Source organism: Bombus vancouverensis, chromosome 5 (assembly GCF_051014615.1).
Source record: "Bombus vancouverensis nearcticus chromosome 5, iyBomVanc1_principal, whole genome shotgun sequence".
NCBI classification, from domain to species: Eukaryota; Metazoa; Arthropoda; class Insecta; order Hymenoptera; family Apidae; genus Bombus; species Bombus vancouverensis.
This window is the reverse complement of record NC_134915.1, coordinates 14812799-14833632: the sequence shown is the minus strand read 5'-3', so window position 1 is coordinate 14833632 and position 20834 is coordinate 14812799. Positions and strand designations below refer to the sequence as shown.

The following is a 20834-nucleotide window of genomic DNA, read 5'->3' as shown; positions in this document are numbered from 1 at the left end:
TTTGGCCATATAAACACCTCAGTACACTTAACGAAGATGATATTTGAAAGAAATGTTTTCATTAACTTTTTTAATTTTGTAAATGGTTGAAGAATGTAAAAGAGGGAGGGGTCACTTGTGATGTTGTTTATAATTGGAAAAAGGCCTTGAACGGCTGATTGATTTTGGACAAACTATAGTTAAATCATACAGTATCTCCTGAGATAGAGATAAGTAACGTGATACGCCGACTACTTGCAGATCATGAGATCCGATACCTCGATGGACTCTTTGAACGTTACGCGTTCTGAAAGCGTGACTGATCTCAACACAGAGTTGAACGGGCTGCTTCATTCGCGACGTGCATCCACGGGTCACACCAGAAACGATGAGAACTTCGTTTCTGCGCCGGCTAAACCATTCGGAATCGGTAAGCAAACTTTTCATTTTTATCCATTACATTTTTCCAACGAAACATTTCCAAACAACAAATTCAGCGATCATACGTTCTATGATTTCTTAATTGCACATCCAACTGAAAGTGTATGAAATAATTATATGCTTGATATTTAACGTTGGTAACAATGAGCAATTTTGGAAGAATATATAATTTATGAAATCATAGAAGATAAATGAAATTTTGATTGATACTCAAGTTAGAAGCTAATATAAACGATAAACGAAGGATTCTTTTTTTTTTATTATTATTCACACAAAATATTCACTCATACAATTCATTTTCTCATTCATTAGTTCACCGTTCATTTTGTAGTAATCCATTTTATTAATTCGATCGATTGCATATATCACTTAATTCTTCGATTGTGTAATGGCAATAGAATTAACATCTTACTATTGTTCATAATAACTTTTAACAATATCTCCAACGGTGCTACCATAAGCACGCCAACAAAGAGGTAATTCCCAAGATTTCTTGCAAGAGAGTTCTTTTGCTACGCAAGCGTTTTTGCCATGATGTTGATGAAGGCGTAGCTAATTTAGCAAAAGGAATATTATTTTGTTTCGTTATTAACGCTGCTCTATGATCGACGACAGAGCTTGCTACCTGGGCGCAGAATTTTACGCTAAATGGATTGCTACTTTACATTAAAAGTTCGAACGAATTTTAATTATCGACGTTTTAGTTCTTTTTCTCTCTCTCTTTTTTTCTTTTCCTTTTACTTTTTTTCTAATTTTGTTTGGATATCTTTATGACTTATAATCTTATGCGAATCCATCATTTGATTGAATGCAACATCTTAGTTTGCTTAAATCACAATTTGAATTATTAATAATATTTAAACGCTTTGATAAATTTTAATGGCACTGTGTTTTGAGGACCTTAGTCTTAGAATAATATATCGACATACGTTTTACGATCACTTCTCGTTGCCTTGATTTTTTGCTTTCTTGAATTATATTCGACGAAAAAAGTCTATTCATTCATTTCTGAAATGTGGCTTATGCAATGTTTCTTAATATATTATACATATATATATATATATATTTATAAATATACCACCTTGCCATGATAGTCACTCTAAGATTTGCCCTAGTTTTTGATTGTCTTAAAATTCCACTGTTATGTCCTCCTTTGGTATTAGATATGTTGTTTCTGAATAATGGAAGATGTTCATTTCATACGTTTCCTTTTTCGTTCGTTTTTATTATTGAGATTTCATGTCATCCATCGTTAGCGTTTCCTTATATCGTGTCCACTGGAAATCAAATTTACTTCTATCTTTAAAATAAAAAGAGTTTTCTCTATATTCGTTTACAGAAGCGTTACGCGTGCTCTCAATTTTCAACCCTTTTGATAAATTTTGCGTTTAGGATAGATCAAAATATTGCAATATTTTATTTATTGCAATATTTAAAATTTTCAGAAAATACTCGATAACAAACCGTACTATTTGTTAATTCACCGATATTATTTCTAATATTAAATAATATTAATTAATATTTCTAATATAAAAAAAGAGATTTCCAAGTAATAAAAATTCTATGAAATTCTACTGAATTCTATGTATGAAAAAGAAGAACACCATACAAGGAAATCGCTCAATCACCTAGAACAGACACGATCAAACAGATCGATCACTCTCCTTAACGATGTTTGGTAAAACCGATCTCCCTCTTAGCGAATTACCACTACACATTGGAACTTCGTATTTATTCTATTTACAGCTTCTATCATACTGTTATGTCACCACGCTATGTTCAACTTTTACGCACGATTTTTGCCACTATTTAGCAACGTTTATTAAAGCTTTCCTAGTAAAAAAAAAATCACATGAACCGTGATATCATGCAAGAAAGGGGAGAGAGAGAGAGAGGGAGAGAGAGGGGCGGGCCTAAAGAGAGTTGAGCATGGTAAAAAGAAAAACGACCTACTGTTTTTTTCTTCAGATCCGCCTTTACTATAGCGTTTATTAGCAGCGATATTTACAAAAAAAAAAGCTCCACCACTTGTTACAGAGCCTCTTTGATAACGTTAATTAACGAGCCTTATTGATAATCAGCAGAATTTTGTAGCAAAATTAACACGAACGAGTCCAAGCGATTATATCAATAATACGCAACTTATATCTCTGTTCCTCTGTTTATAACACTACGTCTACTACTTCTACAACTATTTCGGCCCACGCAAGGCTCCATTCTGAACTCAGGTAAAATGGAGTCTTGATTGATATTTGATTGATGCCGTAACAGGCAGTGACGATTTAGTATATAAATATGTCTCGTGAGTGGTTGAGTCTGTCTGTTGTTTTAGTTCTTCCAGTGCGCCTTAAATATATATATATGTGTATATAGTGTGTCGATGGTGCTGCACTTCTATTTTCTTTTTTTTTTTTTTTTTTTGTGATCCTAGCAATGTTCAGAACCAGAAGTGATTCGTATCATCAAAGAAAATACAAGATTTTCATGATTTTCTATTTGTTTCAAGCTCTTATTATCATAGCATGAAAATCAAATTATGTGTATTGTAATACACATGGATTAGGGATAAAAACAAAAGAACATCTTAAACCTATCGATTAAATCTATCGCTTGTATCTAGAACTATCTTCTAGTTACTATTTATTGTAACTAGCGCATCTGCATATAGATGGCGAGCGTGAACTCACGTTGTCATTTTCAATAAAAATCGTATTACGAATATTTCGCTTCAAATAATCTAAACTCTAGTTCTGAAAATTGCTGATGCCTTCTCTGTCTATGTGTCTATGTGTCGAACGCTGTTTCATTGCAACGAGAGCAAATGCTGTTTTAGTTTCACGATTTTACTGTTGCATGCCGAATGCGTTTCCTTGTGTGCCTCTAAGCAAGCATATATCGGCTCGTCTATGTTCATGCGGACTGTTTCTCTTTGGCTCACGTCTTTTACACGATGATTTGTCTGCGTTGCTGATCATGATCGACGCTTAACGAAAGTCACGTCAACGCATTGCAAACGCAAGATGAAAGAACGATCTTCTCTCGTGTCTATCGCAGTATCTATCAGAGATCACCATGCGTAGAAATCATGTTCACTAGCACTGTATATCACGACTATGACTATCTATAATCTATACTATACTATATCACGAATCGCAGTCGAAAAGCATGGGTATTTGAACAATTCTTTCGCAAAAGTTTTTTACTAGAATAGAAACGATTTCTATAGTTCTGTTTTTCTTATCTTTTTCTTTTTTCTTACTTTTTTTTTTTTTTGAAATCTTTTTCTTCTTTTTATCGACGACTCGTCGAAGTTTGAGATAAGAAACAAAATTCGTAACGTTCGACGAGTTATCGATATTGGTATCTATGTTTTAAGACTGAATTTAAGAGTGAACCAGCGTGCATAAGATGTTTTTCTTTTTTCTATCATGATCGAATTATAGTCGAAGAGTAAAAAAAGAACAAATTAAGAAAGACGAATAAGATGGCTTGTAAAGTTGTTCTACTTTTACTGTCTCTACCTGTGAATGTGCTATTAAGCGATATTTTAGAAACAGACGTAGGGTAACTGTATCATATATGTGTACATATATATATATATATAAATATTTATTGATTAATGATTTAGGTGGACGTGCTTCTGAAAAACAATTCAGGATCTTTCTTTTTTTTTGTATTATGAATATTTCCTTAATTAAACGATATTGTTGATCTTAATTAATTAAAGCAACTAAATTGTTTTTCATTGAAGCGAAGAAGAAGGAAGAAACTTACAAGTAACTAAGAAAATGGGAAGATATATCTCAAAGAAGGGAATAAATATTTATTCGTATTTGGAAGAAGAATTTAGCCAACTATTCTTTATGACGAAAGACCCATTTTCTTTATCCGCAGGAAGAATTAGTTTAAAGTCGAACGAAACGAAGAAATACAAGCAGACAAGTTGAGAATGGTGTAGGGGGCAAAATTAAGAGTAATTTAGTACTGCATGAGATTATTGTTTCGGCCATAGTGAAGCATGCTTTGCGGGAGGATAGAGTCTACATATTTAATGCTATCGACTGTACAGTAAAAATCCAAGGAAGATACCGCATTGAGAAGAGCTCGAGATCAATACCACTTTTGACTTTAAACTAATAAAATGCTATCGTTAGCATACTTTATGACAAATCCACGATGCATATGAGATCATAAATTACGATCAGATCTCTTCGTTAATGATATTTCTACGTTAGTTTCCTCTGGATAAATTGAAATTTCTAATCGTACGAAATAACTTTGAATTTTAGAAGATTCCTAACAAATATTTTCTCGAATAAGATCAGGAAAAATATATTTCGAGTTTTAATCGACGTATCGGTGCATTTTGGATTGGTTAAAGAATGGCGAGTTAAATCGTTTCACGTGTACAAAGAATCTCAAAATGAGAAAGCAACGAAGAAACGATTTGAAATTGTACCTCTGCAATATTTTCTACTAAATTTTACAAATATTTGTACGCGGCTGTAATAACTGCTGTCGACACGAATATCTTCGATATGAGACGCAAAAGGTGTACATCGTACGCTGATCTGGTTTGCCTGATTGTATCAAGTGTCTTCTAGCCTACAGGCATGATCGATCACGCGTGACAAGCCTGCAAACAGAAAGAAAGAAAAATAAGAAAGGTTTTGTCGAAGGCTCGCCATTAAGAGGAGAACAAAAATGTAGTGTTTAGCGATCGACGAGAAAAACCGAGTGCCGTGTAATCAGTACGTCTATCTCCTTTCAGCGAGACCAACCTTCCTGAATTTGAACCTGAATCTCAACTCATTGACACGTCTGCAACAATCCACCTCTGCCAAGTGTAGGTGACACTCGCTGTTGATGGCTCTTTCGAACTGGCATTGCCACGAGAATTCATCGATTTTATTTCAAATTATTCGTGTAAATTCTCGCGGAAATTTCGTATCTTTCGTAAGAATGCGAGGATCTATGGATCCTCACCTCTGAAAGAATCGAAATGGTCCAGGGGTTTAACGCAGCTCGAAAATAAGTTGGCAGATATTTTAAGGAAAGAAATTTCCTCTATTCATTTTTCATGCAATTTAAGCCTTTCTCCAATATTTTCTATCAAACGTCTTATCTTTCTGCTTCGATAATAGAATAGTAACGTATATATATATATATCAGTGATAAGGTAGAATTTCATACTCTTAGCTTTCACATTCAGCAACGAAGCTAACAATAGTATCAGTAGATGGACACTGCTAAGTATTAGAATTTTTCTAGAAGCTAATTTACTGGAGAAAGGATTAAAAATTAATATTCGTTGAATTTAACGAATTTCTAAAAATCGTCGATTTTCTAAATCAATGTGGCGAGTTTGAAAGAGTCCATTCGATCATTCTCGTAGTGATTAGTAGATCGTTTCGTTTCCTTACTCCTTATTTCGATTATTACGTAGCACTACGATAACAGATATCGATAAGAATCACGATTCGTTTTCTTTTTCTTCTTTTCTTCCGTATTTATCATTTTTCTCCGTAGTTATTGTCCTTTATCGGAACTGCAGCCTCGCTGTGCCGCAGTGCATAGTCTCCGTATGTGTTCGATGTTTTATCGCTTTCGATTACCATACGGTACCTTTCTCACCCTCTGTTTTACGTTTCTTCCAGGCTGCCTTATATTCCACGTATTATGTGCTTGGATCTTCCGAATCTTTATAGTATCTTCATTTCGAGCACTTGCTTCGATTCTCGAGTACAAAATTTGGCCTCACACGGATCATTCTGACACGTACAGAAATACACACGTTTTATCAGAAGTAGAACGAAGAAATATACTGTTAGGTGCAAGACGAGAAACAGTCGAACATTATCAATACACGAAATTAGCGTATAGGATGAGACACGTGACCGAAAACATTTTGATAATTACGCAAATACTAATTACAGACTGTGGATTTTTATGGAAATTACGGGAAATTTGTAAATGCAAAAACGTACAGAACGCAATATCAACAAGACAATAGTACAAGGACACTTTGTGAATAAAGAATAAAAGATAAATGATAATTTAATTAGAAAAAGAAATCGTCGAATACGTGGAATATACCCGTTTATCCTTTTCATTCTTTTTTTTTTTCTTTTTTCTTTAGGAACAGCATGGACCACATTCCTTTTGTTCGATATTATTGCAATCACTGATAAATGTGTATCAGAACCGACCTGGCACCTTTTAGTGTGATCATAAACCCGATTAAATGGATGTTTGATATGTTGGAACCCAAAAGAAGGAATAAATCTAAATAAACGAGCAATCACAAATCAATCGATTCTTCCCTTTTACTTTTAATCAATTTTTCTTTATTCACGGTGGCCAGATCGGCCCTGATATTCTTTACAATTTCTCACAGTCTTCGCAAGAGCGATATAATCACATGCGACTTTTATTGACTTGATAATGTTCGTTTTTAGCATCTCCGAATATGGTCGGTGGCAAATTGGGTCTACGAATGACCACTCTGCACGAGGAAACATCGAACACTGGCAACCAGTTGTCGACGCCCGTACACGACGAGGACGAAGAGAAGAGCGACGCTGATTACTCGGAATACGACTCGTACCAGGTAGTACGCGTTTTTAAATTTCGAAAATACATTGGAAATAGTTTATACTTGAATCGTTGTCTTTGTTACGTGATCGATATATTCGTATTCTCTTAAAAAAAAAAAAAAAAAAAGATTTATATATAACAAATTACCATTTCGAGTCTTAAGTTTGAAGTTTCTACAGTTTTAGTTAAGCTTTGAAATTTTTGCTAGATTCGATCATCTTCGTAAAGAAATATTTTATTTATTATTCGTATATCGTATATCTTATCATTTATCTGAATAATTTCTATGCAGTTTTAAAATTTGATGAATTTAAACTTAGAGGAACATAAACGTGAGGAGCATAAAAAGTGAAAACGGATCGTCTATGGTCAGACACGCTCTTGCAGTAAACGTAACAAAAATTGTGGTATTTCTATTTTCTTTTGAAAGAACGATACCACGAAGTTTGTATTCATATGTTGGCGAACGATTCTAATAATTAATTTCTTAAAAAGCAATTCTTAGAAAACTTAACCATTAGAATATCACAGACAGTGAAATTGTTAACTTTGTTTAGAGAAGAAACATTGTATCTGTATCTAGAGATCTGAATCCGTGAAAAGAAACGGTACAAAAATACAAATGCGATTAAATACTACTACAGGTATAAAAATGAACAAATCGTCGAGAAATATCAAGTACAATTGTTTCTCCTCTTTGTCTACGATTAGAAAAAAAGTTATTAAGTCCCACGATATCATCTTTGTCACAATCAAATCACACGCGATTACGTTCAGGCACCGGCGAAACCAGTAAAACCGCTAACTTCTTCACGCACACTGGATTCTCTTGTCGAACTTCAATCGACGAAGATCAACACGCCAAGCATGAGCAGCAGCGGCTACGGTTCACAAGCGGTGTCTACGACCAATCTCACGTCCGAGGACTCCATCTCCGTTAAATCTATCAGCGTGGACGAGACACCAGACCTGGAATACAGAAATCTGTTGGATTATAAGAAACCAGAGAGAATGGACAGCTCACTGGTGGAGGAAACGCCGGAGGAATATATGGGTGAAGTGACTAACGCGTTGGGCAACTTAAACGTGATGGAGAACACTTGCGGCGAGGGTTAGTTGAATGGCTCTCGAAAGAGCAAATACTTAAAGTATACATTCTTGTTAAGATGAGCGTCGCGTGAATTAGTTACTGAGAGATTGTATCGTAAGGGAAGAATAAGGGAGGAAGAAATAGAATAGTCGAAGTTTAACAGTTTAATGAGAACAGAAGAGTTTAAAAGTTGTTGTTTGCTATTTCAGATTTACTTAAAATCCAGGGATTGATAGATCTTTATGCATTTATGAGAAATTTGAAATCCGTTTTTAGAAAACGTTTAGTATACAGTTTCTCTCCCCATTGATTTAATATTTTTTTTTAATTTTATAAACATACAAACATATATGTAAAATGGATCTTTTGTATATCGCAGAACATACTAGAAAGAACTTAGACGAGACAGGTGCCTACATGGACGCAGACATCGACAGTCCGGTTTCTTCGACGAAAAGCGATGGCGATGCAAATACCAATGTGTCGCGTACAAGTTCTACTCATCGTCAGAAGAAGGATATACCAAGTCAGGGTTTGAGCAACAGAAGGAAAAGCGACATGGAGATTAGTCAGGCATCGAATTCTGGAGAAGACAGCCCTCTGGAGGGTAGCTCGGTTGTACACACGAAGCTACCACCAGGAAAGGTAATGTTAATATTTAAGCTATTGAACGAATATATATATCGCGTACATTATTCGTGTCGAATTGACTAATATGTCAAATTAAATCGACTAATCTTATAATGTTAATCTGACGATTACAGGTCGTACGTCGAAGGAAAGCTTCTACTAGCACAGGAAGGCCTACGAGTTCTCAGCACAGGGCTTCATTCCCCATGGTCCGTCCACAAGTTTCAGAGAGCAAAGCAGCAGCACGACTCGAACAATCAATGCAACCTAACATTCCCTATGAGAACGGCGACAACAGCTCCTCTGAACGAATCGATGGTAAATAACTATTGATAGCAACAAAGTAACTAGCGTTTGTTAACGAATCTTTAATAAAATTTCGCCTCTGTTTCTATAAAAATTTAATAGACGACGTGAGCGACAAGAGTTCAGCTTTTGGATCGAGACACGACTTAAGTAGAGTCGAAACTCCGCTCCCGGATTGGGTTATAGTTGGTGAATCGGTGCTGGTTCGCCCATACAGCTATTCTGGTGTCATAGCGTACGTTGGCCCAACAGAGTTTGCATCCGGGACATGGATAGGAGTTGAACTCGATGCCCCGACAGGTAACGTTCGCTTTTATTATCTTCACGTTTCTATTAAATAAAAAAAAAAACGTTTTTAATAGATAAAAAAAAGAAAAGTAGTTGAGGAAATTAATTTTATTGTTACAGGTAAAAACGATGGTGCTGTGAATGGCCATAGGTACTTCACGTGTCGACCGAAATGCGGTATCTTCGTTAAAGTGGACAAACTAATTCAGGACAAACGTGGCCGAGCACTTAGAAACTATGTCTCTGTCCCTCAACCTGCACCGATGCGTCGAAGCGTCAGCAGAGGTACGAAGAATATTTTACATAAAAAGCTATAACAGAATAACTTAATGTGCAATTATTACAAAATAATCAACTACTTTCTTTTAAATTCGAAGATAAACTCTGCAAACGGGAAGATAAATTTGCACGACGTAGCGAAATTAATACAAACCTGGCAAAAACTTAGAAATATTACGTCTTCCGAGTGCTTTGAAGTATTATAAATTTATGCCAATATATAATCGAATGCTCCAGGTGAGGGTTTACATTCCTTGCACCGAAGTCGAAGCCGAGGGGAGGGCCTTTCAACGACAGGCACGCGATCTTCTCCACGGGGCAAGTAAACGGATCACAACGCCGCTTCACCAGTAACTTCGTTCTACTAATAAGCCACTAAATATCCTAATTGCTACATGCCTATGATATGTGTAGCAGCAGTGTTTCAGTCCCTTAGACATTAGGGCAGTTATGGATTAATTAATACTTATAAATATTACTTGAAATATTAGGTCATTGTAATGTGTATCACACAAAGCATGGGACGTTCTGTCAAAGAAACTTTTTTTCTGGTGTTTTTTTTTTTCTCGAACAGAACATGCTGTTCTGAAAGCATAGTATCTACAACTACTTCGCATCTTCAGTAGCATAGCGAGAGCGAGAGAGAGAGCGAGTATAGCGCGAAAGGGAGAGAGAGAAAGAGTGAGAGAGAATGAGTATTAAACAAAAAGCGCAAGAAACATCGATACGAAGAAAAGTTTCGTCTTTGCGTATCGAAAGTCAGCGAACGATGTTCAATCGAATATATATATAGTATATATATATATATATATAATTTGTAAGCATTCCACAAAAAACTTTTAATTTTAACGACTGGGATGATGAGCCATTTACTTTTTACATAAGACGAAGCATCATTTAGTTCGCGTATTAATTGTACATTTTTTAACACTAATTGAAGAAATAGGGAAAAACAGAGTCAGTTATTTTGATCGTAATCTTCTACCATTGGTGGTAAATCAAGGCTCGTTTTAAACAATAATATTCCATAATTTCTAAGCACCGATTGCATTTAAAAGAAAAGAAAAAGAAACAGAATAAATATCGACACGAATATTAAATATATTACAATATGTACAATAATCATATGAATTAAAATAAAAAAAAAGAAATAACAATTTGGCAATTTTATGGAAATTGCCAGTGAATATATATATAAATAGACAGAATATGAAAGACACTCTCCAAAATTGCCGGGCCGGTAATTTGAAACAATGGAGATGTAGCCAACAGAGGAATAAATCACACGGGACGGCCAAAAACTAAAATAAATGTGAAGATGATGATTCTTTTCATGAGACACGAATTTACCGCGTTGCGTAGATTATTTAAAGATTTTATATGTATACAATTGTTTCATATATATTGTATTTTTTTAGCGCAATCTGTTAAGTTCCTTTTTATTGTAACATACAATTATTGTCCTCTGTCCAGCATTACGTTGTTAACGCGAACATGACACGCAATTAATTTATACGGCGCAAAAGTGTATGGAAGAAACTGTGCGTGTTGCATGACGATATAAATTGAAGATAAAAAAAGAAATTCACATTGGCTATCGTCTCTGTCGTAAGTGATTGTCAGTGTTGGTCATCGATCGATTAAAATCTTAACAAATTAGACACAAGTTATTCTTGCGTAACAGCAACTAGTTTGTTGATAAAACAAGCGAAATTTTACAAATTACGAGTTATCTGTTTCTGTATATTATAAAATCATAAAAAACAATATCGTACACTAATATTATTAATTGCTAAAATATCGTGCAAGAAGATCCACAGAGCAAGGATAATAAAAAAGTCAACGTTTCTTACAAATGTTCATAACAAAAGACGATTGATAATGCAATATTACATTATAGTGTTCCAAGATTAAATAGCAATTTTAATCGTTAATTGTGATTACACTTAGTTGAATGAAATTTTCATCGTTAATGACAATTAATTGTAATCATTGATTATCAATTACGTAGTAATTGTTGCCCGATGCTGGCATTGATTCACAACAATCGATTCGCTGGCTAATGTGAATCGTCTCTGAGTGCAACACGATCACATAGGGTCGCAATACTAGATTCGTAAGTTTTAGATAGTAGAGATCGAATTAAAGAAAATGAAAAAACACACGAGCTTGCTTGATCGTATCTTGAATTAGCGTCACGTCAAACTGCGTTGATTCGACGTTATTTCTTTCTTTCTCTGTTCTTTATCGTGGCGAATTGTCCACGATTCGTTGCACTTGACTCTTCTTGATTCTTGGCTGAATTTTCACCGCGAAACGACTCTAATATACATATATGTATATATATTTGATACATTTCAAACGTGATTTTTGCTCAGTACGACGATGACGATACTGATTTCTCGTTCGACAATGAATTAAATAAAAAAAAAAAAAAGAAGCGAAGAAGAAGAAGAAGAAGGAGATAAGTAAAGCACTGTGAAAAGATATAACGGCGATAGATGGTCAAAGGTGTCGCGTATAAGAGAAAAATCAAACGACGGTATCGCATATTTTTTTTAACTTATCGAATAGATCGTGTGGAGTACAAGAAAGATGCGAAAATAGAAAGAAAGGAGGGGGGAAAAAGGTTAAACGTGTAACGAAGAAATGAACGTCGAATGAAAGAAGCTAATTAATCATCATAAAGATTAAGATATAATCGTAAAGAAACGAAAGAAAAGAAAGAAAAAAGAAAGAAAGAAAATTCGCCCAAATTGTGAACATCAACCAAAAAAAAAAAAAAAAAAAAAAGAAAAAAATAACCATAACAAGAACAACAACTTCTGTCCAATTAGAACAATACTAAACGCTATCAATAATGAACATATATTACTGTATGTAATACTTATTGAATATAAATAATAAACTCTCGCCTGCGACGCGACGTTTCCTTGGTCATACGGCGATTAAAAGACGAGAGACTTGCGGTTGTTGCTTTCGTGTGCACGCGTGTTATCATAAACGAATAGAATAAACGAAGTAAAGATGGTAAAGATAAAAATACGAACGCGTATTTTACACGAAAGGGAAACGCCGCGGGCGAAGGTATCTCTGTCCATTTTTTGGTAATTCAAGAATATTAATGATGAAAGAAAATTAAGACTCACAAATGTCACAGTGATGCTACATGCCTACCTGGCATATAGGATTAATAGAGTCTCCTTTAAGTTTCAGACAACGCGTTACACTTTTCTGTTCTTTTTTTCTTTTTTCTTAGGTTCTTTTTCTCCGCTATCGTTACGATGAGAAATTATATACATACATAGAATTGAAACATAGTAAAATTTAATTTCTAATAATTGTAAAATGTTCGATCGTCTGCTTATAAATATTTTCTAATAATTAACTAATTTTATTGTAATAGCTAAAAATTGTACATATATGATTACTTTCGTTTTCTGTGTTTTCTTTTCTTTCTTATTAATTTTGTCTGTTTATTTCCAATTATATCTCGCAGTGGAGCATCTAGCATCGACGGAGCTTACACAGCCTATTCCATCCCACGATAAGACAATGTCCATTTTTATCGTTATTAATTATCTAATATGATAATCGTTCAACAACTATACTTTGTACCCTAACGGATCCTAGAATAATATTTTCGACCAATCGGTTTTACGAATGTCTCTGGAAGACTTCCGAGTTTAACATTATCCCTTTCATCTGAAAGCAAAGCTGCTGCAGCCACAGACAAACACACACAACACACGGTCTAAGTTCCAAACGAAAATCAGTGAGAAAGAAACGAATAAAATGATGAAAGAAAGAGACGAAGACGCGAACAAGTGAAATAAATAAACAACGTTGAAACAAAGGGTCGCACGGGTCCATTTTTTTCAGAGTATTAAAGAAAAGAAAAAAAAAAAGTAACAAGACGTAAAATAAAACGCCCTGTAATCTAATCGATTCTCCTAACTATAAAAAGGCTGTGAGACTAATCTTTTGCTGTTTTACGCTGCTCCCTCGTTTTTCTACCCTCGCACTGCTGCCGATTGCATACGCGCGACTTGTGCACGGTACCATTTTACGCGTCCATCAGGCTAGCCATTTTGGCTGGACTTCTCAGAAAGCTGGCATAAGCTCCAACTAAAGAAAACAAATCTTCTTCGTTATTTGTGGAAAGTTTCGCGAAACAATGGTGAACGTGTTATGCCGAAGAATTTTAAAAGCGTAAACCATTTTTGGGAAGTGTGAGTCGAGGAGGTATTTGAGTACTTTTAATTAATAAGCTAAATCTGTACTCTAAATTATATGTCTGTTTCGTACTTCAAATTGTGGAATAGACTTGAGAATTTTTTTATTTATGGATAATATGATCATGAAGACAATGTTGATAAAAATTGAAGGTAATTTGAAGTATGTGACGAAATTGGAATGTTTAACTTGCAGTAACCTGCTTACATATTTCTATATCTTTTACATTCTCTTTTATTTGTTTATCATCGTAATATGGTATTTTATTATCGCGTCATTAATTTAAAGATGTTCGTGTTACGATATAATCATCAGAGCATTGTTATACTTGTTGATAAACGATAATCAATCTGTGATTGATGAGTATTAAGGAGTAATAAGTTAGAGAAAAAATTAATGTTTACAAATTCTAATAATAATCTGATTAACTCAACTCTCGTGCTTTGGTTTGTTAAATACTTTGATTACAAGTACTCCAATACACGATTGATGATTGGCTTAAAGTAAAATTATTCGCGTTTCCAAATTTCAGAGAACTGACAAACATCTGTCTACTAAATAGTCGAAATGCTAAAGGATAGCAGTAAAAAAGAAATTGGAAACTTTTGACTTCTTTTCTCCCAAGAAAGTTAGCAAGAATTTAACAGCACGTCTACCAGAAACTTATTTAAAATATCTTTACGGTGTATTAAATATTGTGTAGTAACGTACAAAGTATTTATCAACTATATTGCTTTCATTGGGAGAACATAAAACATGCCTTTTTTTCATCAGGCAACAGTTTATCAATTAAAATTCATTTAATTCTTAATGGTCCATGTGCTAAATTATCGAAATCAAGGATGAAAAATAAGTAAAATAAATAATTTGATACAGCGAAGGAACATACGAAATTTGTATTCATGGGTGATAACCACCAAAATAGCGTTTCTAAAATTGAAAAAGAGATATGCCGAAATATTACAATAAAAGATTGCCACTCTATTATACATTAATATAATCCAAGTAAAAAGTATTTTATATTTAATCGATAAAAATATAATAAAACAATGCAAGGTGATCTCTAAACTAATATAAGGAAATCAATTATACTGCTACATAATATTTAATTGCACTTAATCGCCCAGAAACTTTCCTACAGAATCCTAATTGCTATACCCGCGGAGCCTGCATTTTCCAGTGTCGTCAATTAATGTCGCGAAGTGCGAGAATGTTAATATTGAATTCGGAACTCTTCTAAAAACGCTTGACGGTGAGAGACTGTTCGAACGATCATCGCTAAATACATTAAACGAAACAAAAGAAAAAAAAAATAATAAGAACTCACATATGTACATGTATAATGTAAGCGAGTCGAGATTGGTGTTATATTTTAATATAATGTGTAAAAAAAAAAAAAGAGCAAATAACAAAAGACAAAGGAGGTATGTGCGCAAACGAAAAAAAGATGCCATCAGACACACACACCGGTATTTAGACGTTTATCGACACAGTATTGTAAGAAAATTGTAGCTACGATGTGCACCAGCTTCACGATAACTCCAGACACCCTCCACCTCCATATTTCCTCACCATCATCCCTTTGATTGTTGTTATTGTATTAGCGATACCGAGACCGACACTCTGTACATTGCAAATCGAATCAATCTGTACGTCGAACATGGTTCGACCAAATAGAATTGTCGACCGTACAATTTTCGTTCATTGTACCTTCTCGAATCCTCGATCTTCGGAAACACGTGTGTATTCTGTTCTAATTTACTTCATAAGGAACAATTGTACGGTAAATTGTCTCCTATCGAGTAAATTATTGTCTCAATTGCTATTGAAAATTATTGTTTCAATGAGACGTTTGAATCGATGACTTTATACAAATTTAATACTAGTATACTTGGATATCTCTGTTGATCGCGTTGATGTATTTGAATATCGGTACTTAACGCAATGAATTAGGCGCATTGATGATATATGATATTACTGCCTCTGAAATATTAAACAATTGATGTTTAAAATTACTTAAATATTTGGTATTCAACATTTTGTGGTACCCGAATATTGGTATTTAATAATCCAAGCACTCGAATACCGGTAATATCAGTAATTTTTGGTATTTGAATATCATTATCCTGTATTCTAGTGGGGTCGAATACCGATACTTGGTATTTTTAAATACATGAATATCAGTATTCGGTATTTTTGGGTGTTCGAGTACAAGTATTTCGAATATCAGAAATCTGAAGTAATTTAATATTGGTACTCTGTATTCTGAGGTATACTAGAATATGAAGGTTAAATATTCTTGAATACTTGAATATCAGTATACTGAGTCATTCGAATATTAAATACTAGTTACATCACTGAGATGTATAATCGGAAATTATAAACATTTCAGTTACAAAGAACAAATTTAATTACATAATTACACAGTAACTTTTGTTTGAACAAATCATAGCATAATTAGTATTGTCCCATTCAAATTGATCGCCAGCGATCAAAATATTCACATGAAAAGAAAAGAACATGGAATACATGTACGTTTATTCCGATTGATCGAGGATTCACCCTGTAATAACGTAGAACTCCTCTTCGGACGAGTAGGACGAGAAAAGTTAATAAGAAAAAAAAAAACGATTGATACTAGATTGTAAGGATTTTGGGAATTCTCTGTAGATCCGTAGATCGCTGTATCACTCGCTCCGGTACTAGATAACCGGAAATAGGAAAGCCTATTTTTGCATTGCGTGATTAAAGGCAGAAAACGCGTTTAGAGTCAGTTCCCATTCAACTGATATCTATTCGGACGATGTCTTATGTAAGGCTATGGGACGATGCAAGGACGATTCGCGGGATGTTCTGCCATTTTGCCATTACCATGTTCGCGTGATCGAATTATCTGAATGTTTTCACTTTAATCGCAGTGATCCGCTGTATCATTCTTTTTTCTACTCTTCCACGATTCATTTATCCTTAGATTCATGAGCCGAGAACAAAATGGGAACGTTTCTGTCAATATTCTATGTACAGTTGTAGAAATTTGTCTCTGTGTAATATAAATGGATTGATAAAATACATGGATTGAATCAAAATATGCAGATGAATATAAATAATAGTCTGTGTGTGAATAAACTTACCGCTGTCTATAGAGTTTCATTGTACATCCTTTAAATTAATCTTGCATTCGATATTTTCGCAAAAAGCAGGCGTAACATCAATACGAATGCATGTTTGCTTATATAAGGTTAGTAGATTGATATAAAGTTGGTTGATAGGTTGTGTTTTAACAAATGTGTTCAGCAATTAAAAGCAATTCATTTCACCAGTTTTATACTTGGAGGTTAAAAGATATTTAAATGAGAAGGATGTACTACACATTATGAACAAAGAAAAATCAAAAATTAAAAGGAGTAAAAAGATGAAAAATCAAAGGAATAAGGTACCTTGAATATGTGTTAAATGCTATTCTAATAAACATATTAATATTAATTCACACAATACAGTTTCCTGAAAGTGTAGAAAAAAGTACTCAATCAAATACGATCAATACAAAATAACCAGCTCTATAATAAATTCTTCAGAAATTTAAATAATAATTATTACCTGATAATGGTAGAAATCAGATGCAAAATAGCAAAGAACATCAAGCAATCGAACTTAGATCGCCTTGATATTGTAACGATATGTTGCTTCGACTACGTTTGCGAGAACACACTAATATACGATCAGTAACTAAAACTTAACACGAATCATTAAACTTACAAAAACTTTCCAAATCAATTTTCATGAAAAAATAAAGAACTTCAAAAGAAAACGACGCGACGCGACGCGATAATCCATTGCGATTAAGCGGAACAGTCGATAAAGATCGACTCGAATAACGATTATCGAAGTACAGCAAGCGATCGATCAAGCGTCAAAATTCTAACCTCAATCAGTCATAATAGAAGAATTACCAATGAAGAGGACCAGTTATGGAAAAATATGCGAATAATGTGATCGACTTTCAAGGAATTGATATAAGTGCTTGCGAATGCGGTCGAAGTAAAGATCGAAGCCGGGAGTGTAAAATAAAAAGTAAGATAAATCAGAGGCGCTTAGGCGACTTTTATTTCGTGTTACGCATACATATAGTAAACAATTAACACGTCGTCATGACGAAAGATTCAAATTCCATTACTTAGATTATAGTTAGCGATCGAATTAGCATCGTACCTTTTTCGCGCGCACTGGTGCTACAGTGGCCGTTGTACGGAGAACGCTTTCAGAAAGCATCGTGTGATCATTTCTCACACTTGCTCACCCGTGGACATGAACACAACACAACATGACCGAGCACGATTAAAAGAGCCGAGAAAAAGGAAACAAGATCGCGTTACATCGACGAACGTGCTTGTATGGAAGTTAAGTTTAGTCGTGGCTCGATGCAAACTCGCGTTATTGCCATCAATATTGCAGTCTCCTTAGCATTAATCTGACTTAAACCTTACACAAGATATATCAACTAAATTTTCGCCTCATATTTTCAGCACCTATCTTCACGTGTTAGCCTACACGCTTAACCACGAATGGACCCATTTTTATTACTATAGCCTTTATTACGAAGCGAAGGTTTCCTTTCGATTTCGCGACAATCTCGAGCAGCACCTCTTAACCTTTATTACTCACACAGCAATCACATACGTATTACACACGCACACACACATCCGATCGCAGGCGTACGCACTAGTGGCACGACGTGCTTAGCGGTGAAGACAGATAAGTAAGAAAAGCAAAAAAATATATGATACATTAACGAAAAAAAAATAAATAAAAGTATAGGTAGGAGATATATTCCATGTAATTTCTTCGAAAAAAAGGAAAAAAAGCTAATCATTCTTTGTTTGATTCAGTAGCGGACTCGTAGCGGAATCGCGCGGTATCCCTCATTTATTGCCAGAGACAGAGTATCGTATACTACTTTTTTCGATCTCGTAGGGCCATGTGAAGGCTGAAGCGAATAAATAAGTTTAATGGAGTCACACCGGAACTGTGTCGTAAACCGAGAGATGACTTATTGTGTAATAGTATTATTTTATAAGCAGTCAATAATATTAATAATTATCGGAAGTAAGCTACAAAATACCGTATCACCCCAAGGAAATAACAAAATAAAAAATTTCATGTATTCTTTTCGTAAACTCGTCTCGTCTCGAGAGTACCTATACCTCTATTGTTAAATATTATACATACTGCGATACTTGCATAGAAGCTAATACGAGTATGAACTTAAACAATAAGGTGTGTACATTTTAATTTTTATGAATATAATAAAAGTATAATTTAATGTTCTGCCTGTGTGTACTGTTGTTGGATATATATACATATTTCTCTTTTATCTCACTCCGTTTTTCTATATTTTTATATTATATAATCATGTATTCTAATTAAACTAAGCTAGTCGTACAAAACTTTAATTAATTAATTGCAGAAGAATCGATTATAGAATCTTTCACCCCCTTTAGGTAAATACTTCATTATTACGCACCATATGTTTGGTATTCAATCATTGTTTCCTTCAAGGCTCGCCATTTAATACAAGAATTGAACAATCGACTATAAATTACAGATCTTTTGAGGGTGAAGTATCAAAATATAATAAGCATAAAAAATACGTATTCTGGAAAACATACGTACAAATTTGTCAATGAAGAGCAAATATCCCTTTAGACCTCTTCGAACAATACAACGTTTATCCAAACAAATTTTTACTAAAGTCATTGCCAACAAAATTATCGAAGAAGTTCTACTTCCTATTTCGTCTATCAACAATTTCGACTAATTCGCACCCCAAAAAAGGTGGCCCAGCAATCAGACGCTCCTCCCGAGGTCCAACAAAAATTCAGTTAGTTGATTATACGCTGCTTAGCATAAATATTAACGCAGACAGCGTCACGACGAGCGTTCCGCACTTCCGGCGATCATGGATCGCTCGGTGACAAATGAAAGTGCATCCTTTGTCGACTCCGTGCTCCGAAGGAAAAAAGAAAGAAAGAAAATCGAAGAAGATTCACATAGGTGGGCTTGCCGGTGGTTCTGACCTGCGGTGTACACTACCATTCATAAGTATTTTAAATTCTGACATTTCTGAATTGTTGCAAGCATTTATCTAAGAAAATTAGAAGAGGAGAGATTAGAATTTTATTTCATATAGAACTCTTTTTCTCAAATAAAACTATTAATCTAAATTTGGCCTCTGATAGCAGCATGTTATCATCAATCAGTGGACATTGATGATAACAAGTAGTCAATATTAAATAAAAAAGAACATAATATTCTTTAAATGTTCCAGAACGCAAATAAAAGAGCAATCACGAAGACGGATGAAAATTGATCCTACTATGAGTTAAGTGACTTCAAGTGTGTCTGTTCAATGTTAAGGGTCTTGAAGCAATTGAAATATGTTTTTCCAACCGCATTCTAAAAGTTTGTATGGACTTCGTGAAGTATCAGCCATTCATCACAGACAAACATGGAACTACCCTTGCAGATACAACACACCCTTCTTTAGTTAAAATTTTTACAGAGTATATTTCATTCCAGTTCTGATACGAGGTAAAGAATTAACGACAGAGAAACGTTGTTTGATCGTAAATTTCGAAAATATAACAAACATATCAACCTTTCTGATCGAATTGCACCAGGTGTCCAAATACTTATGGACGGTAGTGTATACGCTCACGTGTTCGCATATGTGCTCGCGTGTACGAGCAATCCTCGCATATGGGCGTGAGGCACGCTCGCCCAATTTAAATATAATAGGATGACTCCTGTGGGAATGTCGGTGACACCAAGCCACAGGATTCCAAGGTCCTTTTTGTTCCGGTGCAAGAAGAACCGTGCGTCTTACACGAGAAAACCGAGACGCGACAAAGATCTCTCGTCGGACAGAGTGCAAACAGCCAGTGCACTCGAGCAACTTTTTTTCATCGTCGATAGAGCGACACGATGAGAT

The 20834-nt window shown here is 34.6% G+C and overlaps 1 protein-coding gene and 1 long non-coding RNA gene across 8 annotated transcripts in view; one reads left to right on the top strand and one right to left on the bottom strand.

The window, feature by feature from the left end:
• The window catches only part of LOC117158988 (Kinesin heavy chain 73), a 180894-nt gene extending 161723 nt beyond the window's left edge, over positions 1–19171 (top strand). For 3 of the 7 annotated variants that reach the window (XM_033338438.2, XM_076618623.1, XM_033338432.2), the window contains exons 20-28: positions 241–409; positions 5192–5266; positions 6879–7030; positions 7795–8128; positions 8487–8752; positions 8872–9055; positions 9146–9343; positions 9452–9616; positions 9848–13051. In XM_033338438.2, the coding sequence (XP_033194329.1) occupies positions 241–409; positions 5192–5266; positions 6879–7030; positions 7795–8128; positions 8487–8752; positions 8872–9055; positions 9146–9343; positions 9452–9616; positions 9848–9936 (1632 nt within the window). In that variant the 3' untranslated portion in view covers positions 9937–13051. Of the gene's footprint in view, positions 1–240; positions 410–5191; positions 5267–6878; positions 7031–7794; positions 8129–8486; positions 8753–8871; positions 9056–9145; positions 9344–9451; positions 9617–9847 lie in introns of all 7 variants that reach the window. The other 4 variants (XM_033338435.2, XM_033338437.2, XM_033338436.2 and 1 more) reach the window with 2 other exon arrangements.
• LOC117158993 (uncharacterized) lies at positions 688–5197 on the bottom strand. Its single transcript, XR_013058396.1, has 3 exons — positions 2374–5197; positions 1502–1697; positions 688–1428 (listed from the first exon to the last, which is right to left on the bottom strand). It is a non-coding gene; the product is annotated as an uncharacterized LOC117158993 (long non-coding RNA).
• Positions 19172–20834: the final 1663 nt, after the last annotated feature.